Source organism: Zonotrichia leucophrys, chromosome 12, assembly GCF_028769735.1.
Source record: "Zonotrichia leucophrys gambelii isolate GWCS_2022_RI chromosome 12, RI_Zleu_2.0, whole genome shotgun sequence".
Classification (NCBI taxonomy): Eukaryota; Metazoa; Chordata; class Aves; order Passeriformes; family Passerellidae; genus Zonotrichia; species Zonotrichia leucophrys.
The window spans coordinates 237,135-261,425 of NC_088182.1; the positions used below are offsets into that span (position 1 = coordinate 237,135).

Genomic DNA, 24,291 nt, shown 5'->3' on the forward strand with positions numbered 1-24,291 from the left:
GACTGCCCCTGAAACAGCTCTGTGACAATCAGGGTAGATGGCTACTAAACAGATAGTTCCTACAGATCCAGAAAGTATACTCATGTAGCTTCTCCATGTTTGTGACCTACCGACCAGGAGGGAAATGCAGCGGAGTGTCCCTTGGACTTGGTTTTCACCTCTGCATTTCTTGAATGACCATGGTAGAGCCAGCCATGCTGATTAGTAATTAACAGAACACAATCTGTGTGGAAACATGCTCAATGAATAAATTCACATGTCTTTCTTTTTGAGGCTAGATCTGTTACGAATAGATGGTGAACACAGTTGTCTACCTGCAAGGCAGTGTGCTGTGAGAGGACAGTCTCTCGCTTCTTCCCTAGAAGAGTACACTGTCTAGACCATTGCCCAACAGTTCTCAAAACATGCAGTGTCTGTTTGCTGTGCTTACTAGAGGCATGAAATATAAGCCTCATCTTACAGTGTTTTCCCTGTATCTTGCTTGGGATCGGTTCAGCACCTTGTGCTTTGTGGTTCTTCATGTGGTTTCCTCCTGGTCCCCAGAAGAGCCTCGTGTCTGTCCTGCTGGAGGGATGGAGCAGGTGCAGTGTGGTTTTTAGCTCTTTCCAGTCTGACAGCTCTTTTTTTTCCTCTGGTGCCTGACTGGTACAAGGCCCCTACTGCAGCATACCAGCCAGGTGACAGGTGTTCATCTATCTCTCATGGTACTGCACAGTGCACAAGGTGTCTGTGCCCTCTTCAGCAGGGCGCGGGTTAGATTTGTCTGCAGTTGACTCCTTAACCTGTAACAGGAGCCTCAACAATCTCCTCTGGCAGGTTGTGGAGGAAGAGATCTTGAGGTTGCACCTTGGCCCAGAGCTCTAGAAGAGGTGTAAAGCTTGTCCTTCAACTCAGCAGTATTCCTCTTGAAATAAAACATAAGGTGTTTTCTTGTTCAAGAGTATGTTGGGGTTTTGCTTGTTTTTTAAAATAAGCTTCCAAGACAGTTGCTAGCAGAGCTACTTTGCTTTTTTGGTTTTATTATTATTCAGAAAACTTTGTTATTCTTCAGACTCTCACTTGAGATGTGTTTCTGACAGGGGCAGGGAGGAAGTATTTTTAGCAGGCTCAGTGGCTCTGCTTGCAGTGTGTTCATGCCTTGCTTGTTCAGGGTTGCAGTTGCTTTTTCAAACGCGCAGTTGGGGCTCCTGCCAAGACACCCAGGGCACTACAGCGTCGTGTTACAAGGTCCTGCTTTGTGCAGGCAGAGCTGGGTCTGGGCTCTGCCAGCACAGGGCTGTGGTACAGCGTGTTTGGCCAGTGGAGGGGTGCTGGGCTTCACACTGCGTGCTGCCCTCGCCGCACACTCGGCATGGAGAACTCGCTGCCTGCCTCTGGAACCGTATGTCCTGGGCCTTTCTCCTCTCTAGGATGTCAGCTGTACTGGGGTTGTGGATGTGACTGGTTTGCTGGGCAGAGCCCTGAGTCACCTTTGAACAGCCTGGCTCTGCATGTCTGTTTGCTGATGCTGCTGGAGTTTGCTTTTAAAAAATCAGTCAGCAAGGTGCTGTGTGTTGTGACACCAAGGGAATGAAATCAAGTGTCTCCTGTCCATCCTCTCATCTGAGTGATTTAGTTTTTTCTGCTGCTGTTTTTCTGCTCCACAGCAAGCAATGTTTGTGGCTCATCTTGTGCTCAGCGTTAAATTAAGGAAACCCACTTGCGCGGCTGAGATGCTGGTTTTGTTTTAAATGCTTGATCTCTTCTGGATGTGGCAGTAAAAATTGCTCATTGGGACATTCCCCATGAATGCAAAGAATCTGTAGTTTGAATGGTTTAGTGATTAAAAAGCTTTGCAATACCAGAAGACCATTTCAGGAGTATGGTTAATTTTACTCCAGTTACGGTGATTTCTTCCAGGGAGCTTTAAGGTCTGGCTTCCTCGTGGGAATCCTTTGCAAAGTCTTCTGGAATTTGTCCCAAACAGCACAGAATGTGGGGAGTTTGTCAGAAAGTGTTATGTACAGATTCAGTGAACAAGAGGGAATATGAACGACAGAAGAAACATGGCTGAGATACATTTTAGTAGTGTTTTAAGACTTCTTTAGCATATAAAGGCTGCATTTTATCAGGACAGCAAGACAATTCTAGGAAACTCCGTGTTTTTCAGGAGGGAAACGTGCTGGTCTTTGAAAGTCTACCTGCATATTTCAATGGAAATATTTTGGTCAACTAAAATGGGGTGTTTCACAGAGAAGACAGTGGTGAACCCGCCAGGAGCTCCTTCCCCTTGGTGCAGAGGAAATCCAGTCCCTGCTGGAATCGCTGCCGTCATGTGCGCCGGCTGAGCTCTGGATGTGCCCCTGGTGCGCGTTGGCTCTGCTGGGCGCGGGTCGGGCAGTGCTGGGCTGCTCCCTGGGCATGGCATGGGCAAAATAACTCTCTGTCTTCAGCCTGAGCGTGCTCCTTCCCAGAGCACAGAGCTGCATTGTTGGGACAACGAAATGTGAAAATACTAAAAGCATTCAAACTATTTTCTTTTTATTTGGGAGCCTTTTGTGGAGCTCTGCAAAGCAGCCAGCCCAGTGTGTAGAGCCACTGGCAGAATTCAAAGGTGAGCTGGGAGTAGAAGGAAAATTGTAAGCTTTTTGGATTTTTTGCTGCTTTCAATTAAGGGTTCTTATATTTTTATAGGGGACATCATCAGTGTCAGGCTAAGATGCCTGGATACATGTTGACTGATCTGTTTAAAAGGAAAAAACATTTTTAGTCAATCTGGTTTCAGGTGGTTTATGGTATGTACTCTATTTCAATGACTAATACTTTGGGTTTAAAAATTCAGCTTTCTTGTGTTGTCATCTTAGCTACAAGTATCTGGGACTTCAACACCTCTCCAGCAAAGCCAGAAAGGATCAGATTTTCTGCTCTTCAGATTCTAGCAGTTGAAGGAAACATGGGTTAAAGGGAAGAAGGTTTCACTTTTATGCTGAGAGGAGAGCTGTCCAATGTATCCAAGCCAACTTAGTGAGCATAAGGCCTCAGGTATATTATTGAATTAACAAACAAGCCTGTGTCACCTAAACTGCAGTAACCCATCGCGTCCTGTGCTTGCTGCACACTTTGGGCTTATTGCAAAGTAGAAACAAAACCTTGGATCCTGCCTCGCACGTGTGGTGACCAGGAGGACTCACATTGGCAGGTGCGGTGATGGACAAGCCCGCTCCACGTGTCAGTGTAGGCTTGTTATGTTATGAACTTCAGTCACTGAATGGCAAAACTCAACCACTAAGACAGTTGCTGAAGAGTGAGATGTTTTTTGTGGGTTTGTACTTTGGTTGGTTTTTTGTGATTTTTTTTCAACTACTTTAATAAAGTGAAAATGTGAAAAGGTGAAGTTTGGTAGCTCAAAAAGCTTTACATGCTAACCAAAAGTAATCAATTTGATATACAGATGTGCAGCAAAACTAAAAACTGGCAAATTAAATTCTGTTTGAAGAAAATTCAAGCAATTTCAACCACAGCTGTGTACCTTCCCAAGTTGTCATTGGAGAAAACAGCATTAAGGCTAAAAGAAATGTAAGTTTTGGGGAGAGTGTGTATTACGTGTCAGTTAGACTTAAATATTAAACACTGTGGTAATGTTCATGCCAGCAATATGGAGAAATGACTAACCAAGTCTTCTTGAAAATGTTCCATGTCATCACTCTGCAGTTTTTAGGTTGCTTTATTGATAAACTTAATCCTTTATGCAGACTGGGCATTTTGCCCTGATTGTGGTTTCTGCTGAACTGGAGCCATGTTGGATAGTGTGCTAAGACTCTTTATTTTTAATCTTCTGTATCATGAAGGAGGAAGATCATGTTTTAAATGCAGATTTGTAACAGATTAACCAATTCATTGCTTATGAAAAAAACAACACTATGCTTTATGGACAAAACAAGCATGGGTTTAAAGCCCATGCTGCAGGTCTCAGGTCTGCTGAAGTTTAAATTTGTTTTCCCCTTACTTTCCCTTGTGGCTGGAAGCAGATCCCAGTGATCATGAAGCAGCAGCCATTGATGAGTTGTAGGCAATTATCTTGGACTTGTCAGTTTTTCCTGTACCTGGAGAAATGGAAAGGAGACAGGACCAGACTTTAGTGCAGTTTTGCATGTCTTTTGGATGTAATTCTTTAAAGCTCCATTCTGTATTTGAAACTGGAGCTTAACCATTACTAACAGATTAAAGTGAGGCTTTGGATCATCACATGAGTAGCCAGAATAGACAAACTGTTTAGTCTCCCCTAGAGAGAGGCTGTTATAAATACTGAGAAATCCATTTCTAACTAGACATCATTTAACCATGTATGCAGATCTGGTCCAGTAGCAATCTGGTTGGTAGCAGCTGGATTTGCTTCATTATGACTGTGGGTGAGTCAACTTGATGCAGCAGTGATCACAAGGATGCTCTTGGGAAATGTCCTTGGTGTTGATCCCTCCTGAAGGGGGACTTGCCCGTCCCTGCAGCCATTCCCTCTCCAGCACGGTCCCTGGGGACCTCTGCTGAGCGACAGCTGCTCTGGCTGCGGGCTGCCCTTGCTGGAACCGCACTCCTGAGCTGCGTGATCCCAGCCTGCCGTGGCTTTCCTTCGCACTCACCGTGGTGGTTTTGTGCTGAACTGGTTATGAAAAGTCCCATCAGTATGGCTGCACTTCACATCAGTGCTATGGGATGTGAGAATTATGAATTAACCTTTCTCTCTCTCATTTCCCCCCCGCCCCACTGCAAGTGCTAATGGAAACATTTGGAGTACTTCTGGAAACAGGTGTGGAGAAAGGGAAGGCTGTTTTTCTTCTGGTGATTAAAACTGGGGCAAGAATCTGTGACTAGTAAAAAGAAAGCAAGTTTGTGTACAGAGCATCCTCTGAGGGAAATCTGCAAAAGACAAATATAGTCAAAACTGGCTTTATTCCAATGGGTGTGTACAGAGGAGGGGAAATCCAGCTCTGTGCAGTGACTTTGAAGTCTAGGATCTTAAATTAGAAGATAAATGTTAAATAATGTATTAGCTTAAAGTGCTTCTGGCCCAAATGGTACCTCATACCATTAGGCTGTTGCAGCATTTGTAATCACACACGGGTCCATAATTTGTATATGCCAGCAAAATGTTCAGGTGGCTTCAGCCCCTGTCCTGGGCAGTAAGCGTGGGAACAGGCTGGGGGGTTTCAGTTTGGGGATTAGTATGGATCAAGACCAGGGATCTCTGATTATTGTCTTGCAACCGTGCAGGAATTTAGTAATCACCACAGAATTAAGCAGGAAGCCTTATGCAAGAGGCCTCACATCACTGCGGTTATTGATCCAGGAGTGCCATTGGGATATTAAGTCTTCACTGCCTCTACAACATTCTAGTCAATAAAGGCAACTTGGAACTTGAATTTTCTGCTAATTTCTCACTCTCTCATATAATGTTCTGCATTACTTCATATTTGGCAGCATTCAGACTCTTCTTCATAAGTGGATTTAGCCCTGCTGTATTTTTTTCCAAACCCTTTGGTTTTAAGGTGTCCTGCAAAGAGTTCTCATCTTGTTACAGGTGGTCATATAAGCATCTAATCTCCGTAAGTTTTAACCTCTATCAAAGCTCATTTGCTCCCACCCCTGCAATTAGTCGTCTTTCCAGTTTTACTGAGTAACTTCAGGAAATAAATACTCTAGAATGTAAGCAAGCTACAAGCTGCCCCTGGCTGCATCCCTGTACTGAGAGCACTTGGAGCAGGGTGCTTAGTGCCCCATTCCTTCCCTGCCCTTCTCAGTGCTGGCTCAAATTAGGAGGCTTGGTTCTTGGCTGAGGCGCTTGGAATGTCTGTCTTCCCCCACACAGCTGAGGCCTGATGCCATCATCCGGCTCCAGCTGCAGTGGCTCTGTCTCTGCTGTGTCAGGCTGTCACAGCAGGGAGGTGAGGAGTTCCTGCAGCAATGAGACCTGCACAGACTCGCTGCAGGATTGCAGCATGCCAGAGCTGTTTGAGTTTTGTTTGCATGGAAGAGTGCCTGTTGGTGCTCTTTGTATGATGTTTTTATTTCTTTGTGCGTGTAGATGTGTCTTTTTTACGGCATGGGACACCAGTGCTCTGTTGCTATACAAAGTCACTGAGAAAAGCATGCATTCCTTTTGGATGACTGAGACAGAGTCCTCTTATTGGTGGTGAAATTCCGCCTGGTAGGTTTGGTTTTATTGCTCTGTAGCAATAAAACTTTTGAAGGCTCTCTGATTATATTAAGAAGACTAATTAGCATATTTTCATGGATCTGTTTTATTGCTTTATGTGGTAAAATTATCTATCTGAATAGTAGTAAAATTCATGTGAATCAGACTGGGTTGTACCTAACATCAGCTGCTTCCTAAGTAAGTCTAATGGCATTCTTTCTGCACAAGTAATTTCACCATCCTTCCCTCTCACCCCTGTTAAGTCAGATCTGCTGTTGTTAACAGAAAAAATATCTTGGGCATTTGGAGGTTTCTTGGTATAAATACTGCTTTCTGAGAGGGAAATCTGCCATATGAATTTGAAACAGCTCCTTGAAAAGAGACTTTTTTCTTTTTTCTCTAAATGTCTTGCTGTTGTATTAGGTTGTGATTCCAAATCCAGTGTGTGCTCTGAACTTGTGCAAGAATAGAAATTATTCCGTTTCTGCATTTAGCCTGGACAGTGGGTTTTTAGTAGCCATTTCTCACTAGACTCTTGCAATGGAGTGGACGCCTCTCGGCCTGTTGTTGCTGCGGATGGAGTCGGGCACTCTCTGCAGTGCTGTGCAGCGCGGTCAGGGCGTTTGTGATGAGACCCTGCTGCAGGCCCTGGATGAGTGGGTGATCACAGAGATGGGGCAGATGTGGTCTGGGATCCTCGTTTGGTACAGGTCAGTGACTAATACCAATGTTTCTGTTTAAGAGCCCTTTTTACACCTGCAGCCTTGGGAGCACCTTGCATACTCTAAATATAATGGTTCTGAAGATCCCAAACTTAGATTATGTATGGCTTGTCTTCGGATCATCTGGGTGAGTGATAATATTTGCTATGAACAGAATATCAGTGAGACAAAGAAGAGCAAGGGGAGAAATAGCCATGCAGGTGAGGGTGGCCTTTTACAAATGTGTCTGAAGGAGTGGGGCTGGGTGGCATAAGGTGCTGTGAGTCAGAGATGTCAGACAGGGTGATGGCCTTCGTTTTACCTCTTCGAAATACGATAGTAAAACACATTTTCTTTGACAAAGAAATTGAGGGTAGGGGATAAGAGGTGCTGAGGTTTCTTCATGCCCCAAGGTCAGCTGTGGTAACAGTGCTGTGCTGGCACTGTTGTGTACTGGAGTCCTTCTGTGACAAAGTCAGAGCTTCAGCCTTCCAGGAGATCACGTTCATATTCGGAAAATTTTGTTTAGTGACTATTAAATAGCGTTTCAGCACTGCTGTAATTAGAGCTTATAGTTTATAGGTGGATTTATGTCCTGCTGTGCGTTTTTGAATCTCCAGTGCCAATTCTGCTTGGCCTTTGCTCCCAGGTCTGTTATGTTGTGTTGCTGAGGAGCAGCTGTGTCACTTAGACTCTATTGATCTGCTCTTGATTTGGCTGTCTGTTATCCTGAACTATTTCTCTGGCTCAAAGTACAGTTTTAAAACAGTGTCAGGCGTTGCGCAGTGGCTGGGAGGGCTGTAGCTTTAAATGCCGTGTCGCGGTCCTGCGGCCGGGCTGGTCCCGCCGGGGAGCCGCGCTCGGGCCGGGCCGGCGCTCAGCCATGCGCGCCCGGCAGCGGCGCTCGGGCGGCGCTCGCTCCGGCCCATGGCCGCGGCCCTGCCCGGCCGGTGCCCGGCGCCGCGCCCGCCCATGGCTGCGCGGGGATGTTCATGTGGTGCTGCTGTGCCTGCGTGTGCTGTGAAAGCGACTTCTGCGAGCCCACAAAGGTGAGCGCCTTGTACGGGAGCAGTTGTAGCTGTCACGTTTGGCTGTTTTATTTAAGTCTCCGGTAGAACTTGACCTCATTTTGTGTATCAGCCTTGGAAGCCCTCCATTTTTCCTCTGGGCACTGCTGTTGAATTTCAGTGGTTGTTTTTTTTTAATATAGTTTTTCTTTGCTTTTGAAGCTGGGAAGTGCAAAAAGGCTCCTGTCTGAGTGAGTGTTACAATCCATAAACAAGATCAAATGTGGTGCTGCTTTTTGGGATTTTCTGTTTTTGTTGTTTTGCGGTTTGGTTTGTATGATACAGTGAGTGATGAAAGAGATGGGAGATGCAGAAGATGCAGATGCAGCCCAGAGTGTCAGAGAGAAGTATTTGCATTGGTAGCTTTTTTAATGTGACCTCTTGTTTTGCTGTTTTTAGCTGTGCAAAATGTATTTTCAGGAAGTAGTAAACAAACTGCAGAACCATATTCTTTTCCAGATAAAAAAGAGTAAATGTGCTGCTTCCCATAGACCCGGTGACCTTCAGAAATGATTAAGTATTTTTCTTCTGTTTCATTGAGCTGTGTAGCTCAGCATTGCCCTTTTTCAGTCTGCATTAACAGTAAACTGTATCTTCCCCTCCTCCCCCATTTATTAAATACCAAAGAGAGACAGTAAGGTCTTTGATGCTGTGATCTGCAACACAAAATAGAAGCTATTTCTCTTTGAATTGTTGCAGTTAGCTCTCCCATGCTCTGTGGTCCAGTGTTTGAGGAAAAAAGAAACCTGGGATTCAAACTGTTTTTTTGACATAGCTGATGGTTTACCCGGAGTCTGTTACAGTCCGCAGAAGACATGGTTGAAAGGTTGAATAGTATTCCTGTTGTGTTTGAAACACATATGTCTAATATATTTATTTCATTAACTTTGATTTTCCCAAAAGAAAATAATACCTTCTATATGTGTACTTTGTCTCACTGCATTCATTATTCTTCATAATAAAAGCGACACACAGGTGGCTCTCAGGAAAGATGCCTGTTGTTGAGTTGCAGAGGTGCAGACTGCGGTGGTACAGGCCAGCAGGAAAGCCCAGGGGGTTACACATGTTCCACATCATAGGTTGATAGATACGCATGCTTTGCATCTTGTCACACCGAACTTGAGACTACTGCATCACCTCTTGAGAGCTGAAGAGAGGAATAGTGAGCACAGGATACCATGTTCTGTGCTCTCTAGGCCAGGTCAGGGTGGTCTGAACAGCTTTCTACCGTATGTTGAGGAGATGCTGCACTGAGGGCTATCTCTAAATGGAGTTCTCAATGGGGATTCTTAGCTTTTGCAGGAACACTGAAAGCAGCATAGTGGTTTCAGTATTTACCTAATTCAGTGTTCCCTGTGGATTTCTGGACAAGTGCCCTGTTGCCTGACCCTGACAGGTGCTCGTCACCCCTTGAATGCCTCTTCCTCTCCGATGTCTCGTTGCTTGCTGTTCTCTTCCAGGTTTCCGAAGGCATCTGTGCCGCACGTGAGCGGCCCTGAGGAGGGCATGTTCATGGGCTGAGAGCACTGCCCTTGCTCACAGTGTCTTGTCCTTTACAAGCTGTGTTTGCCATTTGGAGCGATCTTAGAGATTTAGTTGGTGCTGATGCAGGAACGCCTGCAGCACTTGGAGTAAACAAGCTGCTTTTGAACGAAGCAGGAGTCTGAAGCAGCTGTACTGTACGTTTGTGACAAGTATGATCTTATTTGGTACTATGTGTATGTTGTACTACAAAGGCTTTAAATAAGGAAATATGTCAAGAAATGCTCTATGGCAATGGCAAAGCAGTATATTCACAGGAAGCATGAATCTTGTTGCTTTGAATTACTTAATATTGTATTGTTGATTGGATAAACTTCAGGGAGGAGTTTTGGTTATGGTCACAGTATGTGTTGTACCTGCAACAAATACTACAGTTAAAAATAAAGAAATGAAGGAAGTGTAGAAGTATAGTTGCTGGAGCCCTTCAGATTAAACACTTGGAGGGGATGTGCATGTTAAAACTCAGCAGAGACACATCCCCTGAAAAAGGGAGAATGTTTGCTCTTGCACACGGCTGTTCTGTGCAGAAGGATCATGCAGAGGCATTTGTCCTTCCAGACTTCAGATCCAGTTTGCTCCAATGCTTTGCAAGTCAAAGTTAACTTGCAACCATAAAATTAAGCTGTGTTCTTTACAAATGAATATATAATATGCAATAATAATCTCTGTTCATCAGATAGCAACTTGAAGCATAAAAGTCTGGGAAGTGTTAACAAAAATTTTGTCTCTCAGGTAATGAGATGTGACTCAAACACTGGGGAAAATAGGATGAGATTTTAAAAAAATCAGAACCAAACAAAAAAACCACACATCATTTTACATAGTCACTTTCCTTTAAAAGCTTGTATAAACTTGTTTCTTAATCCACCCTCTTCTGCTGGTTCCTGTACTTAACTTTTGCTCAGCTTTACCTCATTTCCTATCCTTATTTTTGTAACTTCTAGCCTGACTGGCACTCCCCACTAGAAATCAGGAGCTGCTAAAATAAACATCCATGGTTGTTATTTTGGCCGTATCTTTTGCTGTGTCATCCCTTATCACCTCCTACAAGTTCTTGTGTATAATTCAGTTCTTTCCTATTTTTCCGACCAGATTGTTGTGTCCGTTCCCTTGGACTTCCCTCACCCTCAATGTTGCCTTGTTTATTCAGTCAACACTGATGATTTTCTGCTTGACTAGTCTAGCTTTAGGAAACCATTACTGAATTGGGCCATCAAGCCTTACTTTTTTTGCTCAAAAATATATTTTTCTCAGGATTTCAGAAATTTGAGGTCAAGAAGGTGATGTCTTTGGCCGCGATGTTGTTTAAAAGGAATTAAAGGGGCTGTAGACAGCCTCTTAAGGGAGACTTTACACTGCATTGTGTCAATCCCTTCTGTCTCTGGGATGTCAGTGAGTACTTGTAGGCCAAGCTAGTGCCTGGTCCCACGTGTTCCAGTCCTGCTTGAGGGAACAGCTTGTGCAGTGCTCCTTGCCTCAGCCCACCATACTGGGCTGGTAGGCATCAGGGATGCATGTGCCTGAGGGGCAGTTGGGAAAGAGGGAGGTCAGCTTGTAGCTTCAGCTACCTCTTAACCAGTTAATAAGCGAAACATTTGCTTCCCGAGAGGCAGGGGGCCCTGGGCAGGGGGAGTCAAGCAGGGGGAACATGTGGAGCCCCCTGGACCCCCCTGCACTGACAGCAAGGTGCTGTGGGGGAAGCATCTGTGAGCAGCCTTCACTGACAAGGCTGCACTGGAGCTCCCCTGTGGAACAAGTGGTGTTGGTTGTGACAGAAGCTGCCTCTGGGACAGCGAGTATGATGCCGTGTGGCAGCAGCATCTTTCATCATTGCTCCCAACGCCAGGAAGGGCTGCAGCTGAATATGGGTCTGCTGCTGACAACTCTGAGGAACAGACAGCTGGCTGCTTTACAGCTAAACTATTTTTGGCACTTGATGTGACACATGAAGTCACATCTCCATTTCATACTGAATTAGGTACAAGGCCATGGGCAAGTCGCCCTGCAGCTGGCTTTACCAAATCCCAAGTGAAGGTTTGTTAACGTGCCTCAGGCCATTGCTTGAGGGATGCTGCTCTTGGCACCAGTGCCAAATGAAGCAGACCCAGGTCACCTTTTCCTCCAGTGGTATTTCTGCTGTCTTGGGCCTGATGGTGAACCACATTTGGGAAAGTAGTAAGAACATCCCCAAGCACTTTATCACTTGGTTCCCAGTGAACTCACAGATTGGCTCTAGAGGGAGCTGCTGTCCTGTCTGTCCCCAGGCTGTGCCAGTACAGGGTTAGGCAGGGAGCTGCTTGGCTTGGACCCCCCTACAGAAAGGGAATGCCCAATTGCATGCAGCATATGTGAAATGTTTCCCCTCTGTGGCTGCCCACAGCCCTTCTGTCCGGGGCAGGGACATGCCCTCTCCCCTCTCTCCAAAGCAGGCCTGTGGGGCTCTGTGTTGGCGGATGTACCATTAGCACATTCCTGTTGCAGCAATCATCACTCGTGACTGTTTAACTATTGTGAGTAAGGTGTAAAGCCATTTCCTCTTGGTGTCACAGTGTTGGTTTCCTGCTCAAGCTGTTGTCTGAGGCAGGCAAAGGCATTGTACTGGAATTTTTTATTGAATATTTTTCAGAGTAATTTTTCATTTTTTCTCGCTTTTTTTTTAAACCCATAACCACGGTGATCTTCCCATCATTTTGAGGGTTAATTGCTCATAGGCAAAGGCTGTATAACTTTCAGAAATCCCCATTTTATAATCTAAACAATGAGCTGTGCTGTGAAAAACACACAGCAAGACTTCCTTGAGCTGTCCATCTGTTTGTGTGCTTTCCTTAGCCAGGTTTAATTTGGATTTGGATTTAGGAGCATGCTAGAGACACCTCAGTACAGTTGCTGTCAAGGATGACCATAGGTTTCTGTGGGCGAGTGGCTGGAGCCCGTTAAAAAGCAAAGCTGCTGCAGCTTCTGAAGATTCAATCACTCAATACAGTATTTCAGAATAACTGCAGTGTGTCACAAGGAATCACACTGGACATGTTTTTTGCTTTTCCTTTTTCTTGACAGTAAATCCAAGGCAGCTGTTTTGTGGAGCGGGAGCATGTATGCACCCTGAGCACTTGCTGAAGGAAGGTGGAAGGTAATTTGTAAATGAATCCGCATGTGAGTGAGCAGTTGTTTCTAGGGATGGTTCAGTGCAGCAGTATTTAGATCTTCTGTTTATATTTACCTGAGAGATGAACGAACAGAAATATTCTCCCTTACATATGCTGTTGCGCAGGATTTGGAATCACAGAAATACGCAACTAGAAGTAAATAGTGACCCATAGAGTCGCTGGTATCAGACGTGTGGCAATGTTGCAACAGACAGATCCACAAATGCAGGATGTGGAAGTAGTATCTGGAAGATACTCAAAAGCTTTCTGGACATGGTCCTGGACAACTGCTGGCTCTTGGTGGCCCTGCCTGAGGAGGAGGTTGGACCAGGTAAACTCCAGAGGTCCCTTCCAACCCCAACTGATCTGTGATTCAATAACAACCTTTAAAAAGCAAAGCATCAGAAAAACAGACTCTTAATTCTAGATCACGTGTAGGTCATAAAGAGCTTATTGCATCACCCAAGTGGGTGAGGCAGGGGAGTTTGTGACACTTTTTCATTTCCTTTGAGACCTGTGGTAAGTTGTGCCCTATACAATGACTGTGTTGGATCCAGAGGAACAGGACACTGGCTGCTCATGAGACAGTGGGGCTGGTGCCACGTTAACCCATGTGTTTCAAGAGTCATGTGCTGCAGGTGGCATGCAGGGAGGTGACTTGTGACTGTTGATGGCACTTAATCTAATGTGTTAAGGGAACCTCATAGTAAGTTGTGAAGTTTAAGTATCTCTTCATTGTACCTGCTGGGGATTACGTGTGTGCTCATTCAAATGTGCACTTAGGTAATGCAGATCCAATGAAATGGGGCCTGGGGGGGCTTTTACTCTGCAGATGTGGTCGGGCACAAAGAATGGTGGGGTTTTTTCTCCCCTGTGATTTTTATTTCCTCTGAGGCATTGATTAGAGGTCTTGCTTACTAACAAACCAACTCCCTTGTAACTGTCATCAGAGATTTTGAGTCTCTGCTCCTGTGCCTGCCTGAGGCTGGCGACCATCTGTCCGCCTAGTGTGGAGGGGTTGGCCAAGTCTCTGTGCCCAAGCCTGCATCTGCCATGCACTAATGATGCTGTTGAGTGGTGTTTCCAAACAGGAAGTCTAAAACCTATGACTTTCTATGAGTCTCATAGATTTTCTGTCTGTATGACTGTATTGCCTTCAGCACAGTGGGAAAAGGAAGCCAAACAAATTCTGAATGTTTTCATGGTTAGTTTTAGCTGCCAGTCAGGTGTGCAGTCAGTGGGAAGGTGATTAACCCAGGCACCTCAGGTGCTGTTAGCTTCTTTCCGGGGCTGTGCAGTCTCACTCTGAGCTCCCCTGAATCACTTTGCCCTCCATGTGTTTATTTTAAGTAGCATGACAATTTTCAGTCACACTTGTGAAGCTCCAGGCTTCACAAGGGGAGGGAGGAGGAAGCAGGAGTTGCCCCCTTGCAGCCGGCTTGCTCTGAAAGCTGCTGTTTGCTTAGGCGAGCTGCTCTGAGTGTTTAAAAACAATAATCCATCTTCTTGATGAATGACCGGTGTGTGCTTTTACTGAGGAGTTTTAGGAGGGTGAAATACCTTTAAAGGAACTGCTGTATTTAATCTTCAGCAGCACCAAAAGGCACCATGAGGTGCTTTCTGGGCTGTGTGATGCAGAATAGAGACATTGGAGAGCGTGTACAGGAGGGAAAGCCTGAGAGCATTAACAGTTGAGAATTTGGTAAGATCTTGAGAGAGAGAAAGTGTAAGGCCCTCACATGATTTCACCTGCTTTGTGGCATAATTCCAAAGCAGTTCTCAGTGTACCTCCTGGTGGGAGGGCACACAGCTCCCCTTAACTGGACTGTCAGATATTACGGAAAATTGTATTGCAAGAGAGATTGACTATTGAATTCTAACCCCTATTCTTATACAAACATTGATCATTATAGTACTTAATTTACCAGCATCTTTTCAGGACAGATTGACCATCATCTCAAATTAAATAATATGTCATCAGCATTTCCCAGGGACCCAGCTTGTGCTGAGTCTTCCCTTTACAAAGCCTTGTCGATATGGACAAAGTATTTAAATTGTCTCAGTTCTGTTCCAGAACTGCACTTATTCAGCCTTTTCCTTTTGAATTGGAAAGAACCCTTTTTGTTATTTCCGAATAATATCCACACAGCTGGTAATTATAAAGCATTATCCCAACTTGGTTTATTCTGTTACTGCTGTTCTAGTTCATTTTCTACCACAGGTGTAAGGAGATAACCTGGGCATATTTGCTGAAGTCAACTGACTTTAAAAGGGGGGGAAGAAAAAGTTTCTACCAAATTTTTCTCTCATAAAACTTGTGTCATGAGAGGAAGAGTGTACCATATTGGTGTAATTTATGGTAACTATCCATACACACATACTAATTATACCAAACCTGGAGTAAATTAAGCTGCTAGAAACTCTTTGCTGCAAAGTAGTGTTGAAGCCCCAGTAGTTCTGTGAAACTGATCTGTGCAGATTTCAGCTCAGAGCCTCTGGGCTGCAGAAAAACTGGTGATGAGCTGTTGTTTGGTTCTGAGACACTGGGTCAGTCCCATGCTCACTCACCCTTACTACTGCTGAGAAAAAAAATCAATTATGAAAAGAAAAAGAAAAAAAAATTATATTAAATTAAATTGTGGAAGTTTTGCATCAAAACTGTGGATCTTTCTGGTTTTCATCGTCTGTCATTAAATACTAAAATGTCCTCAGTGTGGAGGAGGTAGAGATTGTTAAGAATGGAGTGAGAAGCCCTTGGTTCACAGGCAGTTAACAGCGGTAGGATTGTCTCGGTGTGCTGCGCAGATGCTCTGTGCTGCTCGGGGTGGCGGCTGGTTGGCGGAGCTGCTCTCTGGGGGAGGCACAGACTGGGTGATGCTCCCAGGGCAAGCGTGCCCTGCACAGGCCGAGTCTTTGTGTTTGTCTAGGCCATAGGGAGAGTCTGATCACTGACAGCCCTGGAAAAATCGTAGTGAAGTTACAAATTCCAAGAAGAGGTGTCTTTACAAATGTGTATCACTTGCAAATGCATGTCCCTACATCTCAGAAACAATATGTGCAGTACTGGATCTGCTGATATACTGATATCATGTATAGTGTTGGTCCCACTGATTAATATTAATTCTTAGCACCAATTTTCCATTGATCTCTCCAGAGCTCCAGGGTTTCTACCACTCAACCTTCTTAAGAAAGCAGTTGATATTTAGGAGTCACAACAGACCAAGAAATTATATTCTGTTTATAATAGAAGTTTCCAGCAGCTGAGTTCCTGTAGAAAATGAATCAATTGCTTCCCCAGGTGTCTGGTTTTCCTCTTGATGGGGCAGCAGAGAACCTTAGGGTTATGGGAAAGAGCCCGGGTAACCCCCGGCGCCGGCCAGTGTTGCAGACTGCGGGGTTTTTTGCATTAAATACGGAATGATGAACCGTGAGAGAGGTTACAGTTAAGTGTAACGGCATTTTTGTTTTGTAAAGCGCATATTCCCAATCACGGGACATGGTTCTGCGACTGGGCAGTAGCGGTGGGTCGGCTGGCAGCTGTGTCGGTGGAACGAGCCGGGGAGCTGCCGGCCGGTCCCCGCCGAGCCGCGGGAGCAATCGCGGCTGCTCGCCAGCTCCTCGCCGGGACAGGGGCCGCGGGGTCCAAGCGTTGGTTGTCAAAGCGGGGCTGGAGGTTCCCTGCGGGACGCGGGCGGCTCCGGCGAGGCCTCCGTGCCGCGAGGGGGCGGGCGGGGCCGGGCGGGGCCGCGGCGCGGCGCGGCGGGCGCGCAGCCATGCACGGGCGGCGGGCGGCCGGCGGGAGCCATGCACGGGGAGCGGGCGCTGCTGCCCCGCCGGGACAAGGTACGGCGCGGGCCCGCGGGGCGGCCGCTCCAACGCCGGAGCACCCACCGCCGGCGGGGCCGGGATGGGGGGCATGGTCGGGGGAGGAATGTCCGGGTCAGCAGCCGCCGGTGCGGCCGCACCTGCCCGGTCCTTCGCGGGTTCGCGGCGGGTCCTTGGCGGGCTGGATTGCGCTGAAACAGCCTGTAACCTGTTTTTTGGGTTTTTTTCTTCATACGTGGGGTTTGTCTTTTGAAACTCACTTTTTTCCTCCCACTCGGAGACACCTGCTCGCAGGGTTTGCCGCGGCAAGGTGTGCATTAGGGTGCCTCTCAGGCTCCATTTTTCTGACCATAGTAGATCGGTTGTAGGTTTCACTGTTGCTGCTGTTCAGAGAGGTGAAGCACTAGGAATGACTCGGGTGTGCTGTACTGTACAGTTAAACTGTGACTCCTGCTCTCAGTTACCTTCTTGGTCTCTTTGCTCTCTCTTGAGCCCCTGCCCTTGTACTGATATCTTGGAGTGCTCGGTCTGCCAAACTGAGATGCCCTGTTGCACGTTTGTGCTTGAGTTTTCAATTGTTTGAGGTGATTAAGTGGAGTCAAGTATGAGAGGTTTTGCTTTTTTTAAACTTTTGCTGGATCTCTGTAAAATATATGAAGCTCTCCTGATTGATACTGTCCCCTGGCCAGCTGAAAAAAGGTACAATTTTTCAGAATTGGTTGGCATAAAGAAGGAAAGCTTTTCTGTTGGTGAAGCTGCTGATTAGCACTCATGTTTCTCTCTGTCTCTGTGCTTAGATTGAGCGACTGGAAGTCAGCAGCTTGGCACAGACCTCCAGTGCCGTGGCCTCCAGCACGGATGGCAGCATCAATGCAGACTCCGTTGATGGGACCCCAGATCCTCAGCGGACAAAAGTGGCCATCACACACCTGCAGCAGAAGATACTGAAGCTGACAGAGCAGATCAAAATTGAGCAAACAGCCCGTGATGACAACGTGGCAGAGTACCTGAAATTGGCCAACAATGCAGACAAGCAGCAGAGTGCCCGCATTAAGCAAGTGTTTGAGAAGAAAAATCAAAAGTCAGCCCAGACCATCTTGCAGCTGCAGAAGAAATTGGAACATTACCATCGAAAGCTGCGAGAGATTGAACAGAATGGGATCCCTCGGCAGCCAAAGGATGTCTTCAGGGATATGCATCAGGGTTTGAAAGACGTTGGAGCAAAAGTCACTGGCTTCAGTGAGGGAGTGGTTGACAGTGTAAAAGGCGGACTTTCCAGTTTCTCCCAGGCCACACATTCAGCAGCAGGAGCTGTGGTTTCCAAACCCCGGGAGATTGCCTCCCTCATAAGGAACAAGTTTGGGAGTGCAGACAATATTGCTAATCTGAAAGACTCCTTAGAAGAAGGCCAGGAAGATGGGACAGGTGGCAAGGCTCTAGGTGTTATTCAGAACTTCCAGTCAAGCCCAAAATATGGCAGTGAAGAGGATTGTTCCAGTGCCACATCAGGCTCGGTGGGAGCCAACAGTACAACAGGAGGCCCTGTGGGAGCTTCCAGCTCCAAAACAAACACTCTGGATATGCAGAGCTCAGGGTTTGATGCAATACTGCATGAGATACAAGAAATTCGAGAGACACAGGCAAGACTGGAAGAATCATTTGAGGACCTTAAGGTTCGCTACCAGAGGGATTACACGTTGATAATGCAGACCCTGCAGGAGGAGCGGTACAGGTATGTGCTGTGGTACTTCGTTTGACATTCCAATGCTGTGATTGCAAAGCACCAGAGTTGTGGATGGTAGTGCTCAGCAGGCTGTTCCCAGCAGCCTGATTCAAGTGGATGGTTCTGAGGTCTTCTCAGGACTATTCCCTCCCAGTTCTGCCTTTTATAAATATTTCTATCTTACTGCTCACCTCCCTCTCTGTACAAGAAAGAGATTGTAAGGAAAAAGGTTATTTCAAAATGTTTTCCAGATAAAAAGTGAAGCTGAAGAGGTCTAATAAGGTGTCCCAAAGCCAGGAGTAGTACGTTGATGCAATTACTGGTATCACACAGTGCTTTGCCCTGCAAAAAATCCTGAAAATATTTGGATCAAAGCAAATGACAGGGAAATAATGTGGACATGACTTGACCCTGCCTTCTCCAACACTCAGATCCATATCTACCAGAGAAAGAAATATTCCAGCTTTCTTCAAGTTCTCTAAAAATACATGATCTTGCCCATGTGCCAAAACTAAGATATCCCTTCCCTTCTTTGCTCAGTCCACAGTGGCAGCACCCAGGGAAATGAAGTTGAATTAAATGTCAGATACTGACAGTGCTCTTGTTGTGATTAGAGGACACTGGAAGCAGGTGCCTATGTTTCCATCAGTCTTCCCCTCACTGGAAGGGAATGGAAAGGTGGAGCAGTTGCTGCAGTACTGCTGGTCCCTGACGAAGTCGCAGGGGAGAGGTGACAGTGGCCTTCAGTAAGGCAGCCTGGCCGGCTGAGGGAAGCTGCCCATGATGAGGTACTGAGGGAATGCTTCCCTTTCCTTGCTGGGTAGGAGAGGCTCTCTGCAGACTGCCCTGTGCTGTCCTGCCCAACACCCGATGTCCTCCACGCGCGTGCTGGGAGCAAGGGCTTGACTCCAGGCTCTGAAGGGAAGAGTTACTAGCTGCCCTTCTGCAGGCATCCCGGACAGGATTCTTAAGCTTTAAATAACAAACGCAAAGCGCAAGCCCTCCTTGTGATGAAGGGCAGTACGCTGTTGTCATGAGGTTCTTTATGGCCTTCATTGCTTTGCCAGGATGTGAAACACAACCTGAAAGGCACAGCAGAGCTGCTGGGGGTGTGTACAAGCTTGCTGAAGTGCCCTGTGCCACTTGCTGCACTGGTTTGTGCAGTGTAACATAGAGTTGCCCTCCAGCTCTTTAGACATGCTTATGCCAAATCATTAGAAAAACTCTGGAAAAGGCTAACCTGCTAGGATCTGGTAGAGACAGCAGGCTCTCAGTGTGCTTTGCAGAGCTTGGGCAAACAAAGCCAGACCAACACTACTTTCTAATCCTGCTTTGTAATAATCAGCAGTTTGACTGAAACCGGCAACCAGCACAGCAGCTTTGGTTCCTTGTGCCGCAGTGTCATCAAGTCATCCCAAAGCGATGCAGAGCTGGATCTTCTGCTCCTCAGAGAGGAGAGAGGTGCCGTTGTCTGTTGCTGTGTAGGTTGTTGTTTTCACACATACAGCAGCAGCCATTCATGGTGGAACGCTAATGCAAGCACAGCATAGCTGAAGGAGTGGCCTGAAAGTACAATAGCAGACCTTGGGGACTGATGTGTGCTGTCAGCTAAGCGGGCTGCTTACTGCCCAGCACCTCTGAGCAAGGTTCACATAGGTGCCATACTAGCTCACCATGAAGTCATATCTGTTGTGTTATGTGCCATTAACCTTTGCAGAGCACTCCCCTGAGGTCAGCCCAGACCCCAAGCACTAACCAGGGCAGCCTGGAGTGAAAAGCAGGGACAATCTGCATTTGGCTTCTAAAAGCTTAAGACAGTAATTTAGACCTGTCATTTGGAATGTTGATGCAAATTAATTAAAGGTGTGACCTTTAAAAAGGACCAGTCAAACCACCCTTGTCTGTGTGGGTAACTGCATGATGAGCAAGAGCTCATGGGTTAATCACAGTTAGATGACTACAGGACTCTACAAATGTAGATTCTTGTTTTTATAGCTTCTGTATTTTGAACTATCACAATGATAACAGCCAACATCACCTTAGAAGTGGACGGTGATGTAATGTGTCCAAGGGCAGAGGGTGCTCCTGCCTTGGCAGGGAGAGGTGGTGCCTGTTCCTCCAACTGGAACCCATCTTGCTCCTCAGCTCTCTTCAGAAAAAAGCTAAAAGAAGGGAAAAGAAGTTGTGATTTAATGCTGGCAGGCTGAGGATTCAGATTAATCCTAATGGGCCTTTAAAGTTGTAAATATCTCCTAACTCTGCTCTATTTATGGGAAGCTTTCAAAAACAAACACAGAGTTGACTTGGAGTTTAAAAAAAAGTTTTTGGAGAAGTCTTTTTCTTGTCAGGTGACACTGAGTGCTTGCATTGTACCTGGAAGCTGGAATGAACATGCCATGACATTTTCTCACCTGGTCTTAATCCATTTCCTCTTTCTTAAATTGTCTACTGTTTTGTAGATTCTGATCTTTTTTCCCGTTTTTGTTTGTGCAGTTTCTGTTTATCATCCATGGCTTGCCTCACAGGTTTTCCATGACCTCCTTCATCTCCTCCTCCCCTCCCCTCCCCTTGCTTCCAAATCTTGTCTGCCATCCATGTGGCTGCCGGTGTGCTAACCCGTCTCGGAGGCAGGGACTCACCTGTCCAGTTGCTCCAGTTCTCCCGCCCTGGTGCAGGCCTGGCAGCCCCGTGGCCAGGCCAGGGTGGGCTGTGCTGGCCAGCACGTGCTGGCCCTTGAGCGCTGCTCTGCTCTGCTCTGCCGGGGCTGAGCCACTGAGGAAGGGAAGGAAGGCTCTGACGCTGCTTGGCCATCATTGTTTTCTTCTGCACCCGGAGCAGGCGCCTGAATGGCTTGTTGCTAATCTCGTTAGTGGAAGGTGGCAGTTGTTTACTGGTACGAGCAGGGACTTTCTGTGCTATCAAGACTGAAATAAAGTTCCTGCTGAGTATTTTCATCTTGCTTGTCCCTTCAGGAACCTGTTTGCACATGGCAAAACCATAAGCTCACATATTTGGAGTGTGGCCAGTCTAAGGTTTTGGGTTTCTTCCCAAGCCTGACAGCCTTGGAAAGGGCATTTAGGTCTCCCATGCTCCTGTCAGAAGAAAACATTCAGCCTAAAGGCTAGTCACTGGTGCTTCCATTTGTCTGGGTTCTAATGTAGTCTAATTGCAGCAATTCAGTCTGTCCTCATGATGTGTTTTAAAATAGAGCAGAGGAGCTAAACCTCTGAGGTCTGGGAGGGTTGGCAGGGCTGTTCTGGAGTGTGGCCAGGCAGTGGAGGCAGCATGTTGGTGCTCACCCAGCCAGGACAGCACCAAAACATCCCTGCAAAGCTGTCTGTCCTCCTTCCAGGGAGGCTCGGAGCCGCAAGTACAGGGATATGTGTGGGTGTCATGAGCAGCTTGTGCTCCCTGTTGGGAGCAAGCTCTGTCCTTCATCTGTCCTGCAAGATCAAAGACTTGGAGCATACTGGAAATAACTTCTGGTTTTACCTGTTCACTCCACTATTGGAAGCACTGTGGTCAGTAGCATAAAGATGTATTTAGTGAAAAATAAAGATTACATGAAGGTTTGTATGGCATAGCTATAAAAAGGAAAGGATCCATCTTGAGAGACATCTGAAGACAGGTACTAAACTTCATTCACAGTCTAATGCAGACGTCTTTGTAGCATTACTTTGATCAGAGTTTCTTTACTCACCATAGCACTGAGTGCAGATCAAATGCCTTTTTTTATCACATCCCTCCCTTCCATATGCTGTGCTAGCTGTGCCTTTTGCAACTATTACTTTAAAATGCCTTAAAGCTTTTTTTAAAAAATGAGATGGTCATAATTGTGTTTCCGAGCCTTTTTCAGACCACTTTCGCAATTCCCACGCAGTGAGCCTCAGAAAACATGTGGAAATACAACACGGCTATTTGAAATGAAGTGTTCCCATATCCCACACTTGAGCCAAGCACCCCAGCTTTTTACTGTGTCCGTAGGAACAGGTCTGATGATCTCTGTGATACTTGTGACAGGCAGCATTGGTCTGCTGCACAGAGATGTTTCTGGGCTGGACCTTATTCTTTTGAGGATAAATTTCACATTTTAAATAGTAACAAAATAGTTCTTGAGGCATTTTCCATACATGATGTGAAGTGGGATTTGATTATTCAGGGCACTGCTATATTCACAGACAAGTTTAGTTTGTTCAGTAGAGCCTGGCACTGATGAATTAGAGGCATGTATTTCATCTTAACCCTCTTGACAGGTAGCCTATCCCTTTTACTTGTGTAATACTCCCACTTAAATGCAAATCAGCTTTCAATAGGGAAACCCTGGTTCTGGGCCCCGTAAGTGCTTTGTAAATTTGAACACCAGTAGAAAGCCGCTGAAGAAAATTATTTTCTAAATTGTAGATATTGGGACAAGAAGTGAAAAGAAGCTGAATGGAGGATATGTCATTTAAAAAATACGTCAGGGTAGGTTAGTGGGGGCAGGGATGTTTTTTTTTTTTTAAATAACCCAGTTCTAGCAGTTGCCTGACACTGTGAGTTCTGGAAATGCAGGTGATTCTTGGATGCAAACTGCAGCAGTTCTGGTGTTGAGCAGGGAGTGAAGTGTGGATTGGGAATGAGCTGGTTGTTCTGCAGTCTTCAGGGCAGGAAGACTGGAGCCAACCCTTCTGCTAATCATGTTCTGTTTAAACTCTTAACTATACAGATTAGCAGGGTTTCCTTATGTTTCCTGTAGATTGAGGTAGTTTTGAAGTTATTAAAATACAATTGTTTCCTGTTAGAGAACAGGATTTAAGCTGCTTGGCACCAGCTGCTTTATGAAAGGTGTTATGTGAGAGGAGGTTAAAAAATACAATCATGCTATTTTCAGAAATGCTTAAGTTTCTTTTTGTGTAATAAACACACTGCTGAATTTTGTAATATAGTAACAAACTGAATATGTTTCAAGTAATTGATGCTGCCTTTTGGGCTTGGAGTGGGTTTAGTTGTGATTTTTTGGTTGTTGGCCAGTTTTGTTGTCAGTTTTAAGTCGTGTGGGAACAAAGGGCAATATTAATTATCTGGGCTCCTTCTTTGTTAGCCAGTCTTCATATGGCCATTCCCTTGTCAGTCCTGGGAAACCAGTTCTGGTGTATCCCGGCACAGTTGCAGAGCTCTTCTGGCACCTTTCTGGGCTCAGCCATGTCAGCTGGCAGTTGTCTTGGTTTCACTGCAGGTTGACCACATGCATTTTACTGCTGCAAGTTGTCATGCTGTCAGAAATGCTGTGTCTGACTCCTTAGTTTAAAGTAATATTGCATTAGGAACATAAACAAAAATTGTTTTCATACTTGTCTATTAAAAACAAAACACTAAGACTGTTTTCAAAGGCTGGCTTTTGACTACAGATTCTAAAACACAAAAAAAAGTCTTGAAAAAAACGAGAAGCAGGATTTGTGTCTTAGTTTCAGAACTTGCAATTAAATTCTTCATTCTAGATAAATATTTCTTACTCATCTTGTGGGAGTTTTTTGTAGGAATTAAATTCAGTGGAGTCAAAAGAAAACCAAAATTTAAACAAGGAATTATCTCTGTGGTTATATCCTTAGAAATGTCTTGGTTATTAGTATCAAGATTCAGATGATAAGGACTGTGTGGTAAACTTCATTCATGGACTTTTTCCATCTGCTACAATGAGTAGACAGCGGAAAAGGCCCAATGGCCACCACGTCTGTGTCCATACCTTTGTTACCATCAGAGCTACCATTTCAGTTAATTTATAACTCTCTCAGGGAGAAGCAAAACTTTATCTCTCTGAGTTGTTATAACTCAATTTGTTTAAGCAACCGTCTTCCTCGGGACTGCTCCTGGTTCATTCACCAGCAGCAAACTGAAAAATAAGCCTGCGGGTTAGTGATTCATGTGTCCTTCTTACAAATAATGTGATGGTATTTGCTTGTTAAGTTGCATCATTCGTGGGAGATAAAGGAAAAGCAAATCAAAGATCCATGTGACCTCATGCAGAGATCAGACAGTAACACCATGTTCTCTGAGGCATCAGTCGCATGTCATTTCCGTGTAATTTTTATGCCCATTACAGTTCCAAGTGTAGATAAAAATGCTTAGGAGTTTATGGTAT

General features: G+C 45.6%; 1 protein-coding gene across 8 annotated transcripts in view; it reads left to right on the forward strand.

The window, feature by feature from the left end:
• TMCC1 (transmembrane and coiled-coil domain family 1) overlaps window positions 1-24,291 on the forward strand; it is a 73,484-nt gene that overhangs the window by 42,262 nt on the left and 6,931 nt on the right. For 6 of the 8 annotated variants that reach the window (XM_064723868.1, XM_064723869.1, XM_064723870.1 and 3 more), the window contains one exon: window positions 17,248-18,182. In XM_064723868.1, the coding sequence (XP_064579938.1) occupies window positions 17,248-18,182 (935 nt within the window). Of the gene's footprint in view, window positions 1-1,345; window positions 1,382-7,774; window positions 7,920-17,247; window positions 18,183-24,291 lie in introns of those variants that run through there. The other 2 variants (XM_064723873.1, XM_064723871.1) reach the window with 2 other exon arrangements.